Here is a 25,553-nt window from a genome sequence, read left to right as displayed (position 1 = left end):
AATTCATAATTAGGTGCATAGTACCAATTAATAAATGCATTCAATTCTCTTATCTGAATCCTCATTAAGCTTTCAATTATTGAAGGGAAAAATGACACATTATAAAACAAAAAGTTGGCATTTACGTTACAAGTCAAAAGAATCAACCTCGAATAATTTTTTCATAGTATTGGCTCTTCCTCTTTAAAACGTGTTATAATTATATATTCAATGTCCATTTAATTAAAATCTTATATTTAGTCAAATTATATATTATTTGATATATCAATAATTTATTCAAAACTTAATAAATTATTACTTTTAATTTTCTTTAGATCGGAGTACTAATTAAATAAATGCATTCTTCCTCTTTTTAATCTTCATTAAACTTTCAATTATTGAAGGGAAAAATGGCACATTGTAAAACACAAATATTTGAAAGACAAGTCAAATCAATACACAAAACGTCATCAATCAAATGTTTGTAAATGAAACATTTGAAAAGGAAAATGTTTTTTTGTCATTTTTCCTCTTTAAAACGTACTGCAATTCTATTAACGGGTTGGGCAGAATTTAACAACTTTGACTAAAATCTCATATTTATGTAAAAATATTATTTAATATACTAATAAATTATTCACAACTCAATATATTGTCTCTTTTAAAATTTTGAACTCATAAATTAAAAAATTTAGACCTGTCTCTGTAATGTTCTTTCTCTTTTTCATTTTCTTCCTTATTTTCAGTTTGAATTTTGTGCAAACGACAGTTTCATAAGTCAAAATATTTGAAAGAAAAATGAAAAGCCCCTTTAGAACTAATTTTTGTTATAAACAATGAATCAATCTCCATCATCAATCAAATGTTTTGTAAAGTGAAACACCATTTAGAACCATCCAGGAAAATAATTTTTTGTCATTTTTTGTCCCTCTTCTCATAGTGTCAGTCTATTATCCAACCTCTGCTCTCACTTTTTCTTCTGCTTTTTTGATGTACTCTTTTTACAATCTTCTCACGGACTGCCTCTCCAAATAAATTTGACTTAAGTAATATATGCTCAGGGTGAGTTTTTTTTGTAATTTAATTTGTAATAATATATTAATTATTATTTTTATATGCTTATCAATACTTATCATGAAAATTTATCTAAAATTACCTTATATGTATCTGATTGTGTAGTTATTTTTTACACAATTAATACATTATTCATAAATCTCATCTAGAAAAGGGTTTTTAACTCTCATACACCTAGTGTTAAAAATTTTATGATCAGATCATTTAAGAAATAATTACAGGTAATCGTTTCCAATAAGTGAATTAGTAATCAGAAAAATATCTTAGTGTAACTTTTTTTTACTGATAATGTTATAAATTAAATTTTTAGATAAATTATTAAAGTATTGTAAGTGCCAATTTAGAAAAATAAACTACTTCAAGCCAAGTGATCACCGTGACTTAATGAAAGAAGAAATAGAAGGACAAGGATACATGATCAAATATAATTACATTAACGCGCAAACCTATAAACGGTGGTGAGGGTACACTAATATATGTTGCTTAGATTCTCTAAAAAATTTGCCTTATCAATATTGGTTCATCCAAAATACCCACTTATGAAAAATTCGATATGCAGCAAATCATATTTTTGAAGAGTCACGAGCAACATGAACACTAACTACTCTTACTAAAACACAAAGAAAAAAAAAGTTGCATAAGAAAACATATTACATTTTCTTGATTTTTTTTCCCCTAAGACAAGCTAGAGAACAAAGCTTCACAAATCCCAGTAAAAACTTCAATAATAACCCCATGATGATGTTGTGAATTTAATTTCAAAAAACATTCCAACATATTTTCAAGATCCTTTGCAGCAAATATTTGATTTTCCATAATCATTTCCAGCATTGAATCCCTAAAATCACTGTAAGGATCACTCGATTTCTTAACCACCGCAAGACTACCTTTTACGCCGCCTTTCGCGACCCTCCTCCGCTGTGTTTTTCGCCGGAGAGAATATTCTGATGAATCAGAACTAGTAAATGACCTTGATGAGAAAAGGTTATTATTGTCATCATCATATTCACTTTCTTCATCACTACTGAAAAGACCCTTATAATCAAAATTTGGAAATTCTTGATCAAACCCAAATTTTTTAATCTTGGAGTTCGTCATTTTCTTGGACTGCTTTTTCTTTTTCTTCTTGGTTTTCTTTTGATAATGTTTGGTCATGGAGTTGAAGCTGCACTTCTCTTGAGAGTACTCATGAGGTAATATGGGTGATGCAGGAGGACACTTTCGTCCATTTGTATCAGCTGTAAAAAAAAAAAAAAAATCTTACATATTTAAGCAATATGCCTAAACAAAGTAAAAATATTTTATACTATCATGTAATTTTAACTGGTTATAACATGTTAGTTAGTACCATTTTTTATCAGGTACTCTACTAATGGTTATTATCATATTTATAAGCGAGATATGATTATGAAAATATTTTCTGGCGCTTGTTAGTGCATAGAACTCATACTCTTTTCTTCTATGTCCGTGTAAACATATACTTTCCTAAAAAGTGATGTACAAAGATATAAAATTAGGTCGATAACGCTTAAATTTGAGACAAGAAGCAAAGCCTTAAAATCAACAAAATATCACACCGGAACTCACTTACAAGTAGAATTGTGACAGTAGACCGATGCGGCTGTTTGCAAAAAGTTTCTGCGTATGCCATTGTTTGAAAGTAGACATCTTTGTTGTGTTTGGAAATTTTCAGGGCACTTTGGTGTACACATGGAAGGAAATGGACGAGGTTTTGGAGAGAAAAGTTCAACTAATTGATAATTTTGGTGATTTTGAGTGTTAAAACCTGGTTTATTGGTATCAATAGCATCAGAAATGTTCTTAGATTTGCATGAACCAAATGAGGTTTTAAACATTCGAGAAATTTTCGTTTTAAATTTATTCTCCATTTGAGAGGAAAAAAGAAAGAACAAAGAAGAGGAAGAAGAAGGAGGTTTCTTTTTTTGAAGTTAGAATTATTATACAATTATCAGTGTATAAGTGGGAGATTATATATAAAGTAACTGATCATGAAGAGAACAGTTTTCAAAAATGAGGAATTTAAAAAGGGTCAGATAATGCAACTTTTTGCTGTTCTTTGTCTTTTTTCTTGTCCTTTATTACACCCAAATTCAACCTCAGCTCACTAAGTTACTCACTAAGTTAGTCCACCTTAACTTTTTCCCTGAAATCAGAAAAAAAGGTTTCATGCATGGAGGGCGTTGAGATAAAAAAATACAGCAATTGTTATTATTATTAAGATAACATAACAAAATATAAAGTGGCGCTTAAAAATAAATTCAAATTAATTTAACTTATAGTAACTCTTATACACCGATATGTATTGTAAATATTTTTTTATGCTATCACACGTAACCTGTCATATTTTCAGCAATTTGTTTCATTTATTGATATCTATCTGTATTTTGTAGTTATTATCATTAAATAAAAGTTAAACTAAGTACAAATGTAACAATATTAAGTGGAATTCAACTCTTACACACTCACAAGTCGCCTAAAAGATAAATATCGGTAAACCCTCGTAAAAAGTCTAATGACCTAAAGAATAACGTAAGTTACATGATATAATAAGTTAAAATATACTGATCATAAAAAAAATTATGCACTGATCAAGCCTCAATGAATAACTTAACAGTTAAGCTACCATATAAAGGCAGGAGTCTTGGTTTTTCGACAAATTTGGATTAGTCGCAGCCTTAATACGAATAGCGGACATGGGGCGAGAAAAAAAAAACTACAGTAGCAGCAAATTAGTAAATAGTTTGAACTATAGCTAATTGTTTTATTCGTAATTAGCAAGGTATCACTATCAATTTCGATTAACATGAACACCTAACATAGTAACATGCTATATTAAATTGCTAGAAGTCTAGAATGTAGGGGACCAAGTGGTGGAAATTTTCAAATTAAATGAGAAGTACTCGTTTATATTTTGAATTCAAACTGCATAGGAGATTGCTAAACGGACTTTTTAAAACGTAATCGAAATGAATAAAAGAATAAATCACCCCATTAATTTATGATCCAACTAAATAACGTCCCAAATAGAAACAATAAAGTAATAAATATAGTAAGTAAAAGATCAAAGGACAATATGTAGTCAATGAAATAATTCCGCCGAAAAACAGGATCCAGCTCACTTATAGTGTGAATAAAATAGATTTTACAATGCTCGAAGAAGTTCTTCAAATTTAAACAACGTGAATATTTATTTGTTTAGTTATTTTGTAAAAAGAAGTACTTATAGAGGCAAATTCAGGATTTTTATATCGAATTTTAGGACATGACACCAGTTGGGTTCGAAATTAATTATTTCTACATATATTTTTAGCACGATTACAAAGCTACAACTAAAGCTATTAAGTTCTTCAAAATTCGTAACTTTGATGATAAATCCTCCCGGAGAACCTAATCGGAAAGAATTTCTACTCTTTTCATCACTACTGGCTGTACTTTGAGAAATATTTTTGAGTAAAGGAAACAACAACATACTCAGTGTAATCCACATGTGCGGTCTGTGAAGGGTGGTACAGCCTTATCCCTACCTTGTGAAGGTAGAGAAACTATTTCCGATAAACCCCCGACCCAAACAAAGTATATCAAAATCAAGTATGGAAAAAAAATCACATAACCCTATTTTCCCAAAAACTAAACCATATTTCAAATCCAACAAAACCTTGCTCTTTGAATCCTCTATATCCTTCATATTATCACTTGATCATCCTTTTTTGTTTTTATAGTTGTAGTGTACGAGTCAGCTTACGTGCATCTTGACTAATTTTACGGGGTATCATCAGCACAGGTATCGAGTAACTCTATCCATCAAGGCTGAAATAGATGGGAAGAAACCATCTAGTGTTTTTAACCTGACACCTCATGGTTGTAAACTTATTTCATTTACCCTTGGAAGTGGGTGCATTGCCACTTGATCATTGTTCCTAATTCTTTTTGAAGGATTTTCAGTTTCTTTTGGTTTCATTACTATAAATTTTCGTTTTTAGAAATGCTAACCTTTCATTTTATGCTTTTTTTTCACATCATGAGTTTTATAGCTTTTCTACTATTTTATTACTATGACCTATTAGTCTAATTTACGTTGGATGGTAAGTTTTTGTTACGTTTATATAACTGAGGTAAAATTAATAAGGTGGGGACCTTTTGACAAAAGGTTATTATTATTTTTGTTGGAAAAGACATCTAACCCAAAAATAGAGATATATCCCAAAGATTCAAATGACTATTTCACAGTAGATGCCCAATGGAGTTGCAAAAGAAGCAATACAACTCTTCTTGATCACTTTCGCAAGTAATAAAAACAATAATATCCCCAAAAAATGATATTCCCAAAGGCTTGAGATTATAATTTCACTAAGATCCAAATAAGAAACCCCTTGAGTACTACTCTTTCTCATCATGGAAAACAATCCCCAACTTTTTTCCCAAGAACACTTCTATGTTTTTGTTTTTTTGTGATTTTATGTTTTATGTACTGAATATATTTACATAACGGGTCGCTAATTATCGTGACTTTCATGATGGAGGGCGGGCTGACAAGAGCGAGTTACAGAGAAGGACTGACAAACTTTTATGTTGAGAAGCTTCTAAAAAAGAGGATCACTGAAAATATCTTAATTAGGCGAATCCACATCGAAATGGGAAAGAAAGATTGAAGAGTTTTATAAGGTATATATCTAACGCAAGTTCACATGGTACGCATGCTTATGAGCTTGATGATGGTTTTGCATAAGAGACAAATCTGTGAGATCTGTTAGGCCAAACCGGACAATACGTGTCATGTGCTTGGGTCGTGAAAATCATAAGGTAATTACAAATATATTTATATGAGTTTAACTTATATGCCACTACTAAAAAATCACTATTTTCCCACTGAAAAACTTTCATTGGCTATTTCCCACTGACTGTCAGAAGGAAAAACATAAATAGTAATTAGAATTTTTACATGGAAAAATTATGAAGTTTCCCAGCGTTTCAATGAGAACTTTTTTCCCACCATGCATTTTCCCAGTGTGATTGTTCGGTGGAAATGAGGTGCGAAAATAATGTTTTATAGCACAAATTTCCCATTGAATGTTGGTGGGAAAACCCACTTTTTCTAGTAGTGTGCGAAGGCAATGTAAAAAATTTCTTATACTATTAACTTAATCTAACCGATTATTACACGTTAGTATTTCACTAATTTTAAATTTATTATTAAGCTTGATATAAAAAAGTTACCTGTTATTATAGGGTAATTATCTAAAATTTATTTACCATATCAATGCAAAGAACATAAACTCACTTTATATACTAACAATCATGGATTGATAATCTAATAAATTAAAAATAGATAATTAATCTACTATCACATTATAAAACGCTTAATGGTAGGAGTAGGAATTGTTTTTTACATACACTTGAATCATTTTGAAATATGAGATTCAAGATGGGAAGACAAAGATAATATTGTCACCTTTTCCAAGTCTTATATGGTAGTAATATGGTATAGTAATTAATTAAACTTCCGTATATTGGAATCTTTGTCAGTATGCTTATGTCCTGTTGCTCAGTAGTTTACTGCCTCAGCAAGGAACTGTTTATCTTGGAGGGTACTGCATTAACCTCAGTCTTAAGGGTAAAAAGTTGTCTTTATCTTAAGGGTAAAAAGTTGTCTTTATCGACCGTTCACTTCAAATGAATTGATGAATAGATACATGATATGTGTTTGTATATAAATTTCTACCATTTATCTATGGCTAACTGCTTCATATTTTCACTTTATTAAATCAATTACTCGCTACTAAAAATTACTATTTTCCTACTGAAATTTCTCACTAAAAATGTTGCTCAATTGTTATTTTACAAAATGCGGTAAAAAAACTTAAATAAGTGTGTTACGCTCATGACCGAAAAATTAGAAAGTTTTACGTTTGATAAACGTTTTAACATGTTTCCGACATCATGCGTTTTTCTAGAGAACTGGTTCGGTGGAAATGAAGTGAGAAATTAAGGTTTTATAACACAAATTTCCTACTGAATGTCGGTGGAAAAAAACTTTTATTTCTAATAATGACTCATAATAAATTAAATTAAATTGATGTAAACATCCGATATAGCTAAGTAATTATCTCGCTAAGTCCCAAAAATATAAAAAACGCATAGAAAATGAGTTTAAGTTCTACAAACGTAATTGTCCGATTAAGTTACTTACAAGGTAACTACAAATGAATTTCTATAAAATCATTAATTGATAACCTACAAAAATGATAATTAGTATTTTATAATAGGTTAATCTCCACTACTAAAAAATGAAAATTTCGACGAAAGTTTACTCGTCGGAAATGTTTCCAACGGACTTTCCATTAAAAAAAATCAAAATTTTGACAAAAATGTCAGTAGTAAATTCCCCTTTTTAGTAGCAATCTATGATATTGGTGTAGTAAAAAAAGTTAGAGTCTGTATATATAGTTTAAATGTTTATTTAAATATAGAGTTACATCTTCTACTCTCTCAACTCTCAAGAGCATCTTGAAATCATAGAAGCTACCAATAACAAACAGACACACTTCAACTTGAATTTTGTAATTAATTAGTAAATACAAAAGCTAGGAGACACTTCTCATAAATGATGGGTTCAACTTTCTGAAGTTGAATTCAGCTGAATGCCAAGAAAAATAAATATATGGCCTTTGACATTGGTTCTTGATTTTTCCTTTGATTTGATGCTTTTGTATGTCAGCTAGCAAAATGGGCTCTGAAAATTTGAAGTTAAAATCTTATCTACCTGTCCTACCATTAGTCAATACACCATCCCTTTCATTTTATATGACAGTTTTTAATTACACACTAAATTATTTCTTTGATTTTTTTTTAATAGAAATATTGACCTAAGGCTAGCCTAAATCTACTCTTAATATGTTTTAGAGAAACTAACATAAATAGCTGTACACCAATATAATATCGAGTAAATGTATAATTTTTATAAAATATATATTTTTTTATACAAAATAGTCTATATCTTTTTATATATTTAGCTAGCGAATGTAATTATTTTTAGACAACCGGCCAAATGTGTAACTTTTCAATTATTTGTTTTGGATCAAACCTGCGTTGTTTTCCCCAAGAGACCTTATATCCCTACACCTTATATATAACTTCACATTTTTTTAACTACCAGTATGGGATTTTGTTGGCACATTCAACAATATCCTCCTTTAGCTAAGTGGCTATCACCATGACACGATCTTCCCCTTGAACTAAGATTCCCGTGGCATAGGCCTAGATTCCCGTGGCATAGGCCACGATCGAGATGTCAATTTCTGAGATTAACTGTTTGTCACCCGCATAGCTGAACATTTATGGCCATTTAAATCAAGAACTAGCTTTTTCTTGTTCGTGTGCGTCTCTAAGCTACCTTTGGCATGCTAAAGGTAATAAATTGAGCCCCACATCATCATTGTATCATCTTCATACTCGTTTCGTCAAATCATTAATTTTGATATAAGTTGTTATGTTCAAACGGGACGGAGGGAGTACTTGAGATGACGCATGAGGTCATAATTAATGGCTTGAAATTTGAAAAACTTAAAAGAAGGTGTATATATATTCTGAACCCATAGTTTATTTTAGAGCATTTCATAAAACCTCCCTAGCTAGTTATTTGTATTTGTAATATGTATATTAGTATATTTTCCTATAGTTCAAGATATTGCACTCATCTTCTTTAGTTTGATTTTTATGTAACAATTCATTGATTAATCTCTGCATCACCAGTCAGAAGCATTCCTTTATTTTTAATTTTTTTTTAAAAAGTTTGGAATAGAATTGATTGTCCATATTTTGTTCCCCTCAGAGAAAATAGCGAAACAATGTTTGCTTATTCTCCTTGACCACCGACCAAAAACTTAGTATTATTTGTCATTTGCCTGTGAAGATACTGCTGAAGAATTATTGAATTGGTGATGACTATATATGTCGTTTGGTACACATAAAATAGTATCAATGGCAACTCAATATATTAAGGTATAAAATACTAGACTCTCTCCATTGAATGTTGATAGTGCACAAATGCACAATACACAAAACAGAAGCAGATTGGAATTTAGAATTTTATGTGTTCGAGTTCGGGATTTTATCATATTAATTACATTTAATTTGTTAATTTTGAAGTCAATTATTTACGTTTATTCAGTTTTTTTTAGTCAAATTTGCTGGATCACAATGAACCTGTAATTTCAACTCTACATCTGACGCTGACACAAAAGTAAAAAAAATCCATAGAGTGTCTATATTAAATCACACCAATTAATTTAACATAGTTAAATGCAAGAATTTGTTGTAGTATGATCACAGAAATACATTAGCTTGAGATGTGTCGTTAGTGATACTGTCCTTAAAAATAACTCACCTGGTTTTGACATATCTTTCAGGACTCAACAAGCTTTTCTAGTATCAACTAGGAGCAGAAGCAACAACGAGTAACTTAGTAGCAGAAAACATATGGAATAAAAGGAGAGAAGGGAAAATAGTTTTCGGATCGGTGTGTGCTCCTCATAGCAAGGATTCTGAGTATATATAGGTGAGATTTAGAATGTTACAGATAATGAAATGTTACACTTAATAAATAATAGAGCATTACAGAGTAACGATATATAATGATGATTCTGACTTGATGATCATTATATCTCGCGCACAGGGGGTAAATCCACCTCTTTTATTCTTAGACCTGTTTTTCACGTGCACGAACACTCTCTTTTTTATTAACTCTTTACCAGCCGAATAAAGGATGATTCATTATACAATGAAAAGGAAAGTTACGTTCTTCCTAATCAATGAGGATACTTTCTTTTAAGATACCCTTACATTTCTTAAGAGAACTGATGAGGTGAAAATATATATTACTAGTTACTAATTACTACAACTAAGTGAGCATATTATATTCTACTAATTTATTGGACAAGTACACACATGCCGTGTGATCGATTTTTTTTTTTTTTTCCAGTTGAAACTGAAGTAAACAGGCTCATACAGTAAGGTCAGTTCAGAAGCATTATAGTCAGACCTCCTTGAGAACTGAGTACACTTTTTTGTCAATGTTTTTCATTTTTCTATAATTTTTTTCCCAAGGGTAATCTACAAAAATAGTTGAGTGAATGACTAAATAAGTAATTGGATATATACACACACACACTCTTTAGGGGTATGTTAGGTATGATGGAAAATGTTTTTCATGGAGAATATACTCTTGGAAATTGTTTTTCATGAAAATAAGTGAATTTCTTACTTATTTTCTTGTGTTCATACGTAAACAAAAAATATTATTCTAAACACATTTGTATAAAATCTAGAAAAATACTATGGGAGGTGGGTTGGGGGTAGGAGTGTGGTTGGGGGTAGGAGTGTGGGGATGGGGACTACGAGGTGAGGGTGAAGATGAGGTGTGTTGGAGAGCGGAGAAGACGACACAATCAATGTTATGCCACCTGTGGAACTTGTTTTTCCTACTTCTATTAAGAAAATCATTTTCTTCATTTTTAAGGAACTTGTTTTCTTAGAAAAATGTTTTTCAAAAATTTTGATCAACCGAATATGAAAATATAAAAATATTAAAAATAACGTTTTCTCCATACGGAACACACCCTAGATCTTATTTATACATAATGAGGAAACTGGAAATACTCATGCATTATAGGCAGTGGCATAGGTAAGTTGTTGAATGAGGTTCAATTGAATAATCTTCGTCGAAAAGTTAATTTAAAAAATTTCTTGCATGTATATATATATTGAATTCCTTCGTATAGTTGAGTGTATTCACTAACAGTGGATTTTTTTTTTTTTAATTCAATCTCCATGTTAGGGTTGGTCAATGATTTTTTTTATAACATTCCAACAACAAGATGAAAGATTTTTTTATTTAATATTTAATTCGAATATGTACTTTCACTGCTGGAGGACACGAAGTTACCAGTTGACATATATATTGGACAAACAACGCATCAGCAAGTGTACATTTTTTCATTTTTTTGTTTGTGAAATTACAGTTACAGTGTTCATTTGTTTTTTGTACACTATTATTTGAAGTATACTTGTCAATTATCATTGAAATATGCCTCTCAATTTGCTCAAATCTTCATTTAACTTTAGATTTTCGCTATGAAAAAATTATTAGTATTGAGTTTACATAAATCCAATATTTACTAAACGAAACATAGCATATATGGAAAAAATACTAAAATTTTAATAAGTAGATAGATTAAAAAAACCACAATTTCAAACGAATAAGATGATAAATATCAAAATATTGAACCTGTTAAATCAAAATCTAGGATCCTTGCAGCTTTCGTAACCTTCAAAATTTATCCAACAACAACAACATACTCAGTATAATCTCACAAGTGGAGTATGGGAAGAGCAGGGCCGTCTCAACAAGATTAGGGACCTAAGGCCAAACTTCAAAGAGAGACCCTATTTTTATTAAAAGAAAAAATTGTGATATATATGTTTATTTAAAAAAATTGTGATATATATGTTTATTTAAAATCTATTTTTAAAGTTTTTTTAGATGCGAAGTCATTAATTAATATTTTATAATCGTCAAGAACAATACAAAGTTGTTAACAATTTTTCAAATCAATTTATTCTAAAAATATTCAAGTGACAACAATATAGCTAATCGATCCGTCACTAAAAAAAAATCTTTTTTTTTTTTTTATAAAAATTGTTTACTCCCTCTATCTCAAGTTTTGTGACACAATTTGAATTTTAAGAGTCAAATTTTATTATTTTGTAACCGAAATTCGGACATACAATTTTTAAATTTTGAAATACATTCCAACAACTACAGATAAAAATATTATTCACAATTTTTTTAATAACAATTGATAAAAAATGGGGCCCGAATATGTACTTTCACTGCTGGAGGACTTTAAATTTTGCCAGTTGACATATATATTGGACAAACAACGCATAAAAAATTTAAAAAAAAAGCAAGTGTACATTTTTTCACTTTTTTTGTTTAACTAAAATTACAGTTACAGCATATATACATATATTTTTTAACTTTTATTAAACTTTTGTAATGTCTTAACTAAAAGTGTCAATTATCATTGAAATATGCATAACTAAAAGTTTGCCTTATAAGACAAAGTTTCATTTAACTTTAGATTTTAGTTGTGTTTAAAAAAATTATTAGTATTGAGTTTACTTATATATATATATATATATATATTTTTTTTTACTTTTCAAGGTAAACATATGCCATATAAAGTAAAAAATACTAAAACTTTTAATAAGGTAGATAGATTATAAAAAACCACAATTTCAAACGAATAAGATGATAAATATAGGAAAAATATTGAACCTGTTAAATCAAAATCTAGGATCCTTGCAGCTTTTTTAACGGGTGTTCAAAATTTATCCAAGCGAAGGGCACAACTTAAAGACCATAAATATGAGGGGCAAAATTTAAAGACCACAAATTTGAGGGGCAAAATTTAAAGACCACCCCAAAAGAAGGGCAATCCGCGCAAAAAAATGCAAAAATTTGGGGGCCCAAGGCCATTGCCTTAGTGGCCTTGGCCTTGAGCCGGCCCTGGGGAAGAGAAGAGTATACACAGATTTTACCTTTATCTTGGAAGATAGAGAGGTTGTTTCCGATAGACCCTCGGTTCAAGATAAAGCAAAAACAAAGCAGGTCAAAAAAGAAAAAGGAACAATCACCACAACAAAACAATACGCTAAGCAAATAATTAACAAAAGACAGTAGATAGTACCAGAAATCAAAGGATAAGAAATACTACGACAACCAATAAGAAAGGAAAAGCGAGACAACACTCTACTACCTACTAACATTCTATCCCAATTCATATCCTCAACAACCTCCTATTTAAGGTCATGTCCTCGATAACCTGCAAATTTCTCCCTAAACCAAAAATCACTCTTTGATTTATATAATGTTGTTGTAGATTATATGTAATAGAATGCCACTAGAATTGAATTTAATATTAAAAATAATGGTAACCAGCAAATTTCTCCCAAAACCAAAAACCACTCTTTGATTTGTAAAATGTTGTAGATTATATTTAATAGAATGCCACTAGGATTGAATTTAATATTAAATAAAAAATTAAGTCCGAAAATAAATATGGTAAGAACTTTAAGAAAAGCAAAAAAATAATGACGTCGCCTGAGAGATTCGAACTCTCGCGGGGAAACCCCATGTACTTAGCAGGCACACGCCTTAACCACTCGGCCAAAGCGACGCTTGTTGCTATATTCCCTATTAATATATTACTCAAATATTTAATTTTATAATCCAAATTAAGGCCTTTGAAACTCGGTGAATAATAAACGCTCAATGTTCTGCACTTAAATACCAAATTTTTGTCTATGTAGGGTTTTATTAGAACTCGTGGGCGCCTAACCACACATTACGTGCTGAGCATTTTTGTTTGTGAAATTCATTTCTGCTTTATAGTCAGAAATACTCGAAGGGTAGTGGCTCATAATTCAAAAGTCAATGAATAATGATTCCGTCCCTCTATCCTTCTACACTTAACAAACCTTTATTTGTTACATATTTCAAAATCGTGATGTACTCTTGATATCACGTACTACACTTTTACCAACTAAAGCCGTGAGAGGGCTGTTGTCTATGGAGGTCTTTGGTGTGGTTTCTCTGTTTACATATGTAATTTCAGTTTAAGCAGTTTTAAAAACATTCTTTACCATTTACCTTTCGTACTATTAGACAGCTTCTACAGCTTGTTATGCAGTGTTGTTTGGCCCTTTTTTGATCTTCCTCTCTACACAGTAGATTGGATTCTTTTCTTATATATCCCCTTTGGGGGAGGGCAAGAGGGGTAGTGGAATAATAACCAGAATCTCTTTATTGCAACGTATCTAATAAAGTAATGACATATAGCTATAAGTAACAGAGAACAGAATACAGTTGAGGTACACATAAAACGAAAACTATGAGACAATTGAATAGTATAAAGAACTCTACGTACCCACCATCCCTATAATCTACAGTTGTACGGATATAGACTGTAGATGCCAAGCAACATAAAAGTTTACTGTTTAGAGCTGAAAGTTACTTAGGTAAAATGCTCATAGGTAAAGATTTTAGCATACAAAGATACTGGATATGGACAACTTGAAAGATTCTTGTGCAATCATAACCAAATGTCTTGGGTTCGTAAGGAGCTCTTTATTCATAATGTGGGACTTTTAGCCGCAAATCCAGATTAATCAGGCCCCAAAGCGGATATCGGATACCAAGTGGGAAAACAAACATTTTCATGACATTTCAATTTTCAGGTCAATTTCATTTCGATCATTTGTCCAAACTAATGTTAATTGGTTTACCTTAGGAGCTTAGCTCTCAAATGGTAGCAATTTTACGAAGGTCTAGAACACAAAATGAACAAACCTTAGTTCCATGTGTAACCTTATAATGTCAACTGATAAATAACCATTAAAGCAAGAGTCCAAGAGAAAAGTACTGTTCTCAAATATACTGTAGAATCTTGAAATATGTACAGTAGGCGTTATTGATCCAATTGTTTCAATAAATTTAATTACATCAATTGTGCATATGAACATATTGAGAAATGTCTGTTGCAACTTGGGAAATCCAATTAGCTGTAGTACCAAAGAAGAGCTCCCAAAACCAAAGATCCAATGCAAGAACAGAAGAAAAAATTAGCAGGGCTAAAGTCTGATATCGATTTAGAGGCCAACCTGAGACTTCTGCCATTTGTTTCAACAAAGGAAGTGAATTTGTTGTTAGGTTGCGGTTCGTGATGGACCAAGCAGTTATCCACTGTACCTCAGAAGGGACAAGGTCAAACTCTTCTCGCAGCCTCCGTCCCAAATCTGGCATGTGCCCACCACCATAAAGGATAGCAATCTTATTATGACCCTCGTTCATAGCTCTTTGAAGTGCTTCTAATGCAGCTTTGTTTCTCTCTCCGATGATGACAGATTTCGCCTCTACATCAGCTGTGATCTGTGTGAATCTACATGTATGATGGGCAGGCATAACTATCTTTGGAAATGAAAAGAGGCAGTATCCAGCATGAACAAAACAATCTTCGATCTTAAATGAAAATTGTAAGCATTCAACAGACACCAGAGACATAAACACACTACATAGGAGGAAAAGGTAAGCAAAAATTAGCATTGAGCGAAGACGATTATCTGAAGAAACATCCTTTCCGTCGACGCAACACCTAGACTATGGACCTGAGCTTTTGCATCTTCTTTTTGCTTTTTTCATGGAGGTGCTTTCTTCATCTCATTTTTAATCTCAATCTATAAAGAAGATAGAACAATAAAAATATTCGAGCCAGCTGCAAACCAAACAACTTACTCAGATGTTAGTCGCTTTGCCAGGAAGACTTTCATTGCAGCACCAAAATCAAGTCTGGACAACGCTTCTAGTTCGGGATATTCAGATGGTTGGCTTTTCACATCTGTACAAACACCTCCAATGATAAGAAGTCCAACAAGAGGCATAGGCAGAACCCGAGAAGCCCATAGAAGTTTGGATCTCCAAGGGTCAAGATCTTCTGGGATTGTAGGCTGCACAAGTGCTTTTGTTGATCTTATTGTCATATCTCTGGCAAACGTGAAGAAGCTCTCGCCTCTTTCAAGCTGAAAGGTTTATATATAACATGGTGAGATCTTCAAGTCATGTAGGCAGAATATTAATATATACTTGAACTAGAAAAAAACTTACAAAAGAAAGAGAAAAATGGAACGTTAAAAAGAGAAAACTAGAAATGTTGGTCTAACATACAAAATTATAAATAATTCATTCATACATGCACCATATGTACATACACATGAAAAAACGTTCAACCCCTACCAAAGGAACATACATATAAATCAACTATCATGTGCTCAAATTAACGAGAAATAAACAAAGGGAAGTGAGGGAGAGGCTACAAGTGTATGGTGTATGAACATCCTGAATAATCAGCAATTCATTTAACAAGTATAGGACTTAGCAGCAAATTTATTATATAGAGTACCTGGAGTAACTTGAAGGTCTCAAAATCAAGATCCGCATGGTACCAATTCTCACACTCGTAGTCAAGACAATCTAGTTGGAAATCAAGGGTGAGAAATCTAGCCATCTGCCGTTGGATGAATCCAATAATATTAAATCCCCGTGATCTTGAACTTTTTAGTTTCATTCTAGAAATAGGACTTCTTCTGCTCTCTAAACTCTCTCTGCTGGCAACCATCTCATAGAGAACGCAATCATATGGTTCAAGTTCCTTTTGTAGGGCGGCAAAATACCTGCAAATACAATGTCAATCCAAATTCATCTGTTCTGTCAGACAAGATCAAAAAAGAATGATACAAAAATAGCAGGTAAGTAAGATGTTTCCCATGGACCATACTTGACATCAGGAATACATATCAAGATATCAGATAAAGCATTAAGAAAAAAGAATTGAATAACCACGATAACGAGACAGAATCAAGATAGAAGCTATGGTATGTAGGCAATCAGACTCATACAAAAATTCATGAACTAATTATGGAACTATTATTTAATTATCGAGAAGATGATTAGTTCTATCAAATCCTTCTGATGAACAGACAGATCATAGAATAGCCAGCCTAAGTTGAGTGTACACTGTTATCTTGTGATATGGTTAAGAAACAACCTTAGCATGATTCTTCAACTGATACTGATTACTCAATTGCTAACCAAAGTTTTGTGGGGAAACAATAAAATGTAAAACTATTGGCTCAAGAAGTGAGAAAGTATGGGGAAATTGCAACCGGAAGTGCCAATAAACCAACTATCCCGGAACATACTTATTCCCACAACAGGGACCCCGTGCAATTAGGACTTTTAGTGGAAGCAGTTAGCAATTCATGATTTGCATTTTATAAAATGGAAAGGATGATTACCAATTTGACAAGAGCATTCATGACTAAGAAGAATGATGGGAATTTATAGGGAGAGATAGGATGATCTGCACATGATATTTATTAACCTCGAAAAAACAAATTATAGAGTGCCAAAGAATGTATTGTGTGTGTTGGAGAAGGAAGAATCCACATCAAATATATAAATGTGACAAAAAAAATTGTGGTGGAGCATCATAAGTGTGAAAACAGTGGTAGGATAAAGAGAAGTTTCCTATAACCATGGGTCTACACTAGGGATTTGCATGAAGTATGCAATAAAACAACATACCCAGTGAAATCCCACAAAGTGGGGTCTGGGGAGGGTAGAGTGTACGCAGACCTTACCCCTACCTTGGAAGGTAGAGAGACTGTTTCCGGTAGACCCTTGGCACAAGGACAGGCAACTCAAATCAGTGTAAACAAGCAATGGCAAAATACTAAAAAAATCATGATAAAACTTTCTGAATAAAAAGGAGCCGTAAGTACCATGAATTAATACCATAATCGAACTACAAAAACAATAAATAGCAAAAATCGATGGACAAGCATGAAGTATGTATTAGTCTACCCTAATTACAGATAAGGTAACTAACAGTATAAAAGATGATGTTCTGTGCAGAAAATATGTGCCAATGAACGAAACTAGTGAGAGTGTTGACCAAAAGCTCAAACTACGAAGAACACAAAATAAGAGTTTTAGAATAAGTACAAGGAAGACAGAATATATATGATGCAAATTTCACCAACGTAAGAGTGAAGTTGAGAAGAGATTATAAGGGATTACACTTCCAAAATGCAAAAAATTCAGATGTCTAGATTTGATGTTCCAATATAATGGTACGATAGATGAAGACGTAACGCAGAAAATTAAAATAGGACAGTTGAAATGGAGAAGTGCTACTAGAGTATCTTTATTTTCGATAAGTGAGTACTACTGGAGTGTTCTGCCATACGAGGATAACTACCAAATTGGAAGGCAATTTCTATAGAACTCTTTTAAGACCACTAATGTAATATGGGAGTTAATGATGGACCTCTAGTGTCGATATATGCATATGTTAAGATGGATGTGTGATCACACGATGGTTAGACAAGATTAGAAATATTCACATTCGAAAATAGGTACAAAGAGCATATATATTCTTCAGAAACATCCAAATACGTACTTAGAAGGAAAAAGACAAGTAGGACAAAATTGCCAGTATGAATAGTTGTTGTGGTAACTAGCCATCCTTCTTTAAGGCCGGTGTTGTCAAATCTGCCCTGAAGCGAGGCTCAAACATGTTGAGCCTTCGCCTACTTTATTTGCAAAGTGTCATCATCAAGGCTCTTAAGACATACTTTTCCCCTGCCGATGAGCCTCTCTTGAAGAGATGACACTAGATAATTGATATTTCACTTTATCATAATGTTTTTACATTTACTTTGTCCATATATTTGTTATTCATGCTTATTATTATTAGTCTTGGAGTAAACATATTTATATATGTATTTTTGCTCCATTGCGCCTTTTCTCATTAAAGCCCACGCTTTATTTGTGCTTTGCGCTTAAAGAGACCTTAGAGAGGCCCCAATAAATCTGATATCCAATTTCCTACATTCAAAGGATCTAATGTAAGAAGAGGAAGCGAAAAAGCTCTTGTTCGACATAGAACATTTTTAGAGAATCTTGTTCGACATGATTTTTAATGATAAACAAAAATAGGTTAAAATTCCCAGTATGAATAGTTGTAGTTGTAGCTAGCCATTCTTCTTTTAAGGCCCCAATAATCTGATATCGATTTCCTATGCTCAAGGATCTAATGTAGAAAAAGGAAGCGAAAAGGCTCTTTTTGGATAGATTTCAATAGAACATAAAGCAGACCTCTTCTCGATATAGAGAATGTTGTTTGAGATGGTTTTTTCATGTCCTATGTAGACCTCCAATTGCATCGATTCGTAGTGGTAAATCCATAATAATTGGAAGTATAGAAAGGGATGAGATGGACCTAAAGCACATAGAAAGAAGTTGCCTATCCCATGAAATTCATCAAGACTTAGCAATTAGTTCGAATTAAGGTTTAGTCATGTTGGTAAGTTTAAGTTAGATTCAATGTTTGCTAAGAGTCTTCTAAATCTTAATTGAGATTTGTATGTTAGTAGAAAATGTATAGAACTACTAGTGTTCTCGAAGTTTCAAATTTAGCAAAATGGATAGTCAGGATTCATATAGGTGACAAAAACTGAGAACTGAGACTTTGTTGTTGTTGCTGTCTAGCTCAAGCCATGGCTTCTTTTTTATCCACATAACAATCATAAAAGGAGAATATGGATATCCTTCATCAAATGATCACACGATGGGACAAGTAGATTTAACAACAGAATATTCACAATTTCACCTCCATATTAAAGTCATTAAATGCATAGCAAAACTCTGAAAATATAGGGGAACACGATTTACCACTTTGACATGGATACTATCCATCACCATAGTAACAACAGAAATGTGCAACATTATCCAATCTATTACTTTTTCTTCATACAAACTGAGATGTGCAACCTTATAACTAACTGTTTATCATATGCATTTCCAATCCCCACATATGTCTCGTGCGTCAACCTTTACAAAAAGTAGCTATTTTGTTTGAAGTTTCACATAAAACAAAGACCCTACCATGTTCAAGGGTAACCATCACAAGACATAATTAATTTCTTCAACTTATTGATGATGCATTAACATTTAATCAATCTATGTTCTATAGCAAAGTTAGTAACAGAAATAATCTCATTTCTTATCAACATAACATCAAGCTCCTCAATAATTTTTCTGGATATTGAGAGACTGAACTTACTCTTTATCAGCGATGTGTATTGTAGACACCAAATCAACCTACACAATCAGAATTTTGAAATCATAATCAAACTTCCGAAAAATGAACTTCCAAAATGTAGCCAAATATTGAATCATTTCGCAAATAAGATTCACATCTATGTCCAAGGTAAAACCTATCTGTGTGTACATATATACTCATATATGATATATAGTAGAGAAAACTTCATAAATAGCTATAGTTTAGAGCGTAATTGCAAAATGTAGCCACAATTTGCGTACTTACGAAAAGTAGCTACAGTTGTTGTATAAGGCGGAAGAGCTGTATCAGCGCATACTGTATCAGCTGAAATCGCGTGAAAGAGTTGTATCAGTGCATATTGCATTCCCCGCTGATAGCTACATTTCGTAAACACAGTAGCTACTTTTCATAATTTTTTGAAACTATAGCAACCTTCGTAAATACAGTCTAAATATTTTCCACGTCGCGTAATTTTTTCCTATTTACAAAACGTAGCAATAGTTTCAAAAAATTACGAAATGTAGCTATAAGCGCTGATACAACTCTTTCTCACGATTTCAGCTGATACAATATGCCTGATACAGCTCTTTCGCTAATACAACTAACAAGCACTTGATACAGCAGTTGTAGCTACGTTTCATAAATGCGCGAAATGTAGCTGCTCTAAACTATAGCCATTTATGAAATTTTATTCTTATATATACAGTCTAAATGTTTGCCACGTAGCGTAAGTTTCTAGAAGGTTCAGTGAGAGAAAAAATTTACCTGAAGAAAAGGTTGAAGTATCGACCACGGAAACTTCTTCCGGTAAGTAACGACAGCGGTTTGCAACTCCGCATCGGAGTTTGTGCCTTTTTTAAACCTCATGAAATCAGCAATTGAATTATTCTGAAGGAATTGCTCTGGTGAGTCATTGCTGTTATCGATTAATAACTGCCTCGAAAAGACGTTGAGTTTCGGAAAACGAGGAAATCGCCGAAAGGAAAGGGAATCAGAGGTGAAATTTGAAGGAATTGAAGATGGAGATGTTGAAGAGAGTATAGAGAGGGAATTTTGAACCATAGCTCTCTTTCTAGAGAGAGAAAGAAAGAAGAGGATATGGTGAGGTGAAGAGAAGGGAGTGATGATGAAAAAATTGTCAGAAGAGAGAAAAAAAAAAAAATCTGTTACTCTGGTTGCTTTCTGGTTCGGGTTGTGGTTGTTTTGCACGCAAAGTCTTCACTCCATACTCTTTAAAAACTTATTTTAAAATTTTCATTTTATTTTTAATAACATATACGTAGCATTTTTAAAATCACAAATTTAAATTGGCAATTTGCATGATTGACCTTTGCTGCGGGTGGTCTTTAATTTTTGTCCCTCAAATTGGTAGTCCTTAACTTTTATCCTTCGCTTAAAATTCCTTGATTTCTGGTTCGAATCCCGCTCAGTCAAAAATTTAAAAAAAAATCGCAAGATAGAGTTTGGATTCGCAAGGCAGAGTTTTGCTTTCAAAAGGCAAAATTCTGCCTTGCGAATTTCTTTTTTTACTGAGCTAGAGTTTGAACCCACAACCTCGAATATTAGGCGAACAGCAAAACTTAAGACTACCAATTTGAAGGACAAAAATTAAAGACCACCCCAAATGAAGGACAATGAAAAAATGAATTTAAACTAGAACAGATTTGTTCACTCATTTCCCATACCGGGTCAATTGATTTTCTAGCTATTTATTTATTTTTAATTTTATGTCTTTTCGACGAGATATTTACTTTTATAATAAGAGATTGAATAACATATAAGAAATATTTGCATGGTCATTTTCTTATAATTCCTTTTTTAGGAAAATTTGTTATTAATTTCTACGCAGAGGGAGAGCTTAGTTAGATTGATATAGGTATTGAAAAAATTCATATAACCGATCTCAATTTGCTTGGTTTAAGGTGTAATTGTTGTATTTTCTGACCCTGAAACTGTGAAGAAGCTAGTGATGAAATTTATAGGTTCCTCAAAGAACAATTCTTTATTGTCTTAAAAAAAAATGAGAACAATCTCTCTCTGAGACGCAATATTTGGAGAATTAATATAACAAAAAACTGAAGGCAGTGACTACCAAAAAACCAAATGAAGTTTGAATTCATTTGACGAAATGGAGTACTAAGTTTAAGGCAGTACTTAATATTACAAGAATACAATTTCTGTAGCAGTTTAGTGCAACAATTTTCATCCAACCTTATAACAAACAACACAAATAATTTCCTAAGTAAAATAAAGAATTTAAATGGATATTTAAAAGCAAGCATAAATGCTATGAACTAACTAATACGAGGTTGCCATATGCGAGAGATAATCTACCTCTAGCTAATATCCATTCCAAGGTCGATGGTACCAATATATCAGAATCTCTATAACTTTCTTGCACAAAATAACGTACTATAACTTCTGTGGCAACTCATTTCTCCATGCTCTATTTGGCTCAAAAAGAGGTCGGATCTAAGCTATTCCTGTTTGCGATAACAATTGAAGACCAACTTTTAAATCCTCTAGAGTAATTGTTAGTAGTTCGTCTGAGTCTATACAGTCAAAACTAAGTCTCAAATCCAAATGCTCTCTTGCATTAATTAGCAATGGATCGACTAGACCTCCATTCATCTCCTTACGCTGTTTTTCAGTGGTTTCTTCCTTGATAAGTGCTGCAACAGCATCGACACTGCATGAAGGATGCAACTTAAATCCGTAGAGCAAGCTACAATCAGCTTGATTGGTCATTTTAAGATGAAGAATCTTGGCAAGGTCTTCAGAACTAAAGTTGTCGAAATGGAAAAACTTTGTTACTCTTCTACAGAAACCTTCATTAGAAGTGATCACACGCTTCATTGGTTCACTGTAACCTGCAAAAATTACTACAATTTTCCCGCTGTCCATAACAGACATTATCTCCTCTAGTGCTTCCAAACCATAGTCCTTGTCATCCGACTTCTGCATAGGTATTAATCGATAGGCTTCATCAACAAAAAGAATCCCCCCTTCAGCTTCTTGGATCTGCATATTTGCTCAAGACTTGGTGACCTAGAAAACAAAATATTTTTGGGAGAATGTGCAAAAACTTGAGAGTCACAGAAAGCTTACCTTTCTCCTTGTCTTTGGCCCTGTATGACCAACAAATTCACCAACCAGATCTGTTCTCTGCACCTCTGTCACCTTGTCAGTGGGAAGAATGCCCACCATATGAAGTAATTTTCCAAGAATTCGAGCAACCATAGTTTTTCCTGTAATAGTACAATCACGAAAATCTAATAAATCAACCTAGAAGAAATCAAACACAAGTTTGCAAGGCATATATCAATGGGTAAAAAGAAGGTGAAACACATCCTGCATTCAACGTAATGCACTTTATTTTTATAAGTTTTTTCACCTCATGTTTTTGCTTCTGTTTAATAGTATGCGACCCATTCCTTTAAATAGACCAGGTGAACATTGTACTTTACAGTATTGGAAAAAATAGTTGAAATTCTGATGATTGATGACTTAGAACATATCACTAAGATATTTTCGTCATAAATTGTAATATAAACTTGCTTACCTGTTCCAGGGTTACCTAGGAAAGCCATATGGGGTGGTCTTCTTGCACCAACTTTAAGCCCTAGGGCCTTACGCCTCTCATCCAAAAGCATCCCCTTTGCCCATTTGCGGAGTTGCATTTTAAGTCCATCTAACCCCACTATTTTAGATAATTCATTTTCAAGTTCATCCATTTTAGCTTTGGTCTGGCTGCATGCCTCAATGGCTTTACGTTTTCTTTGTTCATCAAGATACCGCTGGAGGAGTTCTCGCAATTTTTCATTTCCGGGTCCTTGAGAGAGATGATTTATAGGAGTCATGCCCTCCTGCACTTCATATATTCCATAATTAGCAATGACCGGAAAAGGAACAGGATCTAATTGAATAAATGGAATCTAGCGTACATTATCTTCAGCACTACAATCCGCGTTATACTCCAACAATGTCTTTACTGTTGAATAGTCTTCGGCTCGTAGTGAGTGCCAAACAGCAAGGTGCAACGGAGTCATCCCATTCTACAAAAAGCCACATAAAAAATGAAAATTAAAACAAATTGAGAAGCACATGTTAAAGGTCCAATCACAACTGAAGCAGTAAATATACACACATTGGCTCTGGCTTCAATAAGAGCACCATGAGCAAGAAGCACTTTTGCTGCTTCATTACATCCATTCTTCGCTGCCATGTGTAATGGGGTCTCTCCATACTGCAATGCACAGAATATTAACCCCAGAAAACAAGAAAGCAAAAGCTAAAAAGGTGACAAAGTCCAGTCAGCTGCAAAAGGATATCCAACTATATGCAATTGATAGATTCCTTCACATACCATGTTCTTGGCTTCCAGCTCCACCTTCTCTGGGCCCGGCCAACCAAATAAAAAATTGAGTATTTCGACATTATTATAACCAGCAGCAACATGAAGAGGCGTCTGCACCATCTGCATCGAGAAAGGTAGCAAACAATATAAAGAAAATACTTTCCACAAGCAATCATCTAGTCTAGCTTTCACAAGACTATGACGAGGTAAACAAGATCAGTAACCAACTCTTCGAAACTTTTATAAAACCATCAGTACCCTTTTTGATTCCCTCCCTCTAGGAACTTCCCAAGGAAACTTAAAAGGAAGAAAGATCAGCAACATTATAACCCCAGCATCTACTTGTATTAGCCTCAAATTTAACTCCATATATCCAATTAACATCAATATCATGAAACAATAAAGTGCAGGACATAACTCCAAGTAAAAAGATATACATCAGCATTTGACCATGATATACCATACCTGCAGTCACAAACTACACTCCAAATAACCATTTAGCTAACCTTCATCCCACCCATCTACCAAAGCAACTGTGTTATTATGTGTTTGCATGCACGTTTTGATTTTCAACAGAACGTAGAAAAAAAAATGAAAGAAGCTTTTTTAAATCCAATGACAAATATATATGTATAACACGGGCAAACTGATTTTGTCTCTGGCTGTGCATATGAGAATGATAAGGATATCCTTATGCATCTTCCTCTTTTCTTAATAGCCAATAAATGTGGAGATGCATAAGAATATTATTATTATTCCAATGTTTCTAAGCTGATGTTAATATCTAACCTCTTTTTATTCATTGTTGTCACAATTAGTTTTACCCCAAATTGCTGGAGGTTGGAACTCAGCTCCCAATTGCATACATAAAGCATAACCTAGACGATTACTAAAACATACTCTCTCTATGCAACTGGAATTGCATTACCATATAACCAAGGGCTCCTTGATACACATTTTCTATGTGCAAAATTACCTGCCTTAAAAAACATTTTTTATCCAAAACGTATTAACATACATGAAACCGACAAATGCTTTTTTTTTTTTATAATCATGGTGTCCGGGCCATCTTGTCCACCTCAACACGGGGAACCTGCTACTCCCACCAGCACAGGTACCAACAAACTCTGTCAAGGCTTAGATAGATGGGAAAATCACCTTTATGGTTCTAGCTATGAAAACACTACCATTTATGGAAATGCAAGAGCCTAGAAAGATTTCGTACATATAGCACTTCTTGCACGAGTATAAAAACATAAAGAAATACTCCTTCCGTCTCAAATTATCTGATGTGATTCTCTTTTACCCACCCCTTGAGAAACATTAATGAGAAGGGTTTTTCTTAAAACTATTTTACCCTCCATTGATATTTGAACAATCAA

At 32.9% G+C, this 25,553-nt stretch overlaps 3 protein-coding genes and 1 non-coding gene across 6 annotated transcripts in view; all 4 read right to left on the bottom strand.

Moving 5' to 3' along the window:
- Positions 1 to 1,468: 1,468 nt before the first annotated feature.
- LOC132029262 (transcription repressor OFP8-like) lies at positions 1,469 to 3,036 on the bottom strand. Its single transcript, XM_059418578.1, has 2 exons — positions 2,645 to 3,036; positions 1,469 to 2,291 (listed from the first exon to the last, which is right to left on the bottom strand). Exons 1-2 carry the CDS (start codon positions 2,940 to 2,942, stop codon positions 1,729 to 1,731), a joined length of 861 nt encoding a protein of 286 aa, XP_059274561.1. The 5' UTR covers positions 2,943 to 3,036; the 3' UTR covers positions 1,469 to 1,728.
- A 10,192-nt stretch (positions 3,037 to 13,228) lies between these two features.
- TRNAS-GCU (transfer RNA serine (anticodon GCU)) lies at positions 13,229 to 13,310 on the bottom strand. Its single transcript has one exon. It is a non-coding gene; the product is annotated as a tRNA-Ser (tRNA).
- A 1,233-nt stretch (positions 13,311 to 14,543) lies between these two features.
- LOC132031014 (uncharacterized) lies at positions 14,544 to 21,036 on the bottom strand. Its single transcript, XM_059420849.1, has 6 exons — positions 20,973 to 21,036; positions 20,580 to 20,925; positions 19,815 to 19,852; positions 16,089 to 16,359; positions 15,425 to 15,708; positions 14,544 to 15,071 (listed from the first exon to the last, which is right to left on the bottom strand). The coding sequence occupies exons 2-6, from the start codon at positions 20,874 to 20,876 to the stop codon at positions 14,636 to 14,638; spliced, it is 1,326 nt and encodes a 441-aa protein (XP_059276832.1). The 5' UTR covers positions 20,877 to 20,925; positions 20,973 to 21,036; the 3' UTR covers positions 14,544 to 14,635.
- Positions 21,037 to 21,906: 870 nt separating this feature from the next.
- Positions 21,907 to 25,553, bottom strand: part of LOC132031013 (protein CfxQ homolog) — a 32,369-nt gene continuing 28,722 nt past the window's right edge. For 2 of the 3 annotated variants that reach the window (XM_059420847.1, XM_059420845.1), the window contains exons 2-7: positions 24,181 to 24,291; positions 23,962 to 24,060; positions 23,759 to 23,869; positions 23,377 to 23,680; positions 22,923 to 23,062; positions 21,907 to 22,835 (exon numbers count right to left, since the gene is read on the bottom strand). In XM_059420847.1, the coding sequence (XP_059276830.1) occupies positions 22,287 to 22,835; positions 22,923 to 23,062; positions 23,377 to 23,680; positions 23,759 to 23,869; positions 23,962 to 24,060; positions 24,181 to 24,291 (1,314 nt within the window). In that variant the 3' untranslated portion in view covers positions 21,907 to 22,286. The remainder of the gene's footprint in view (positions 22,836 to 22,922; positions 23,063 to 23,376; positions 23,681 to 23,758; positions 23,870 to 23,961; positions 24,061 to 24,180; positions 24,292 to 25,553) is intronic. The other variant, XM_059420848.1, reaches the window with a different exon arrangement.

The sequence above is a fragment of the Lycium ferocissimum genome, chromosome 9, assembly GCF_029784015.1.
Source record: "Lycium ferocissimum isolate CSIRO_LF1 chromosome 9, AGI_CSIRO_Lferr_CH_V1, whole genome shotgun sequence".
NCBI classification, from domain to species: Eukaryota; Viridiplantae; Streptophyta; class Magnoliopsida; order Solanales; family Solanaceae; genus Lycium; species Lycium ferocissimum.
Note: the sequence above shows the minus strand (reverse complement) of the source record. Positions and strands in the feature narration are given on the sequence as shown.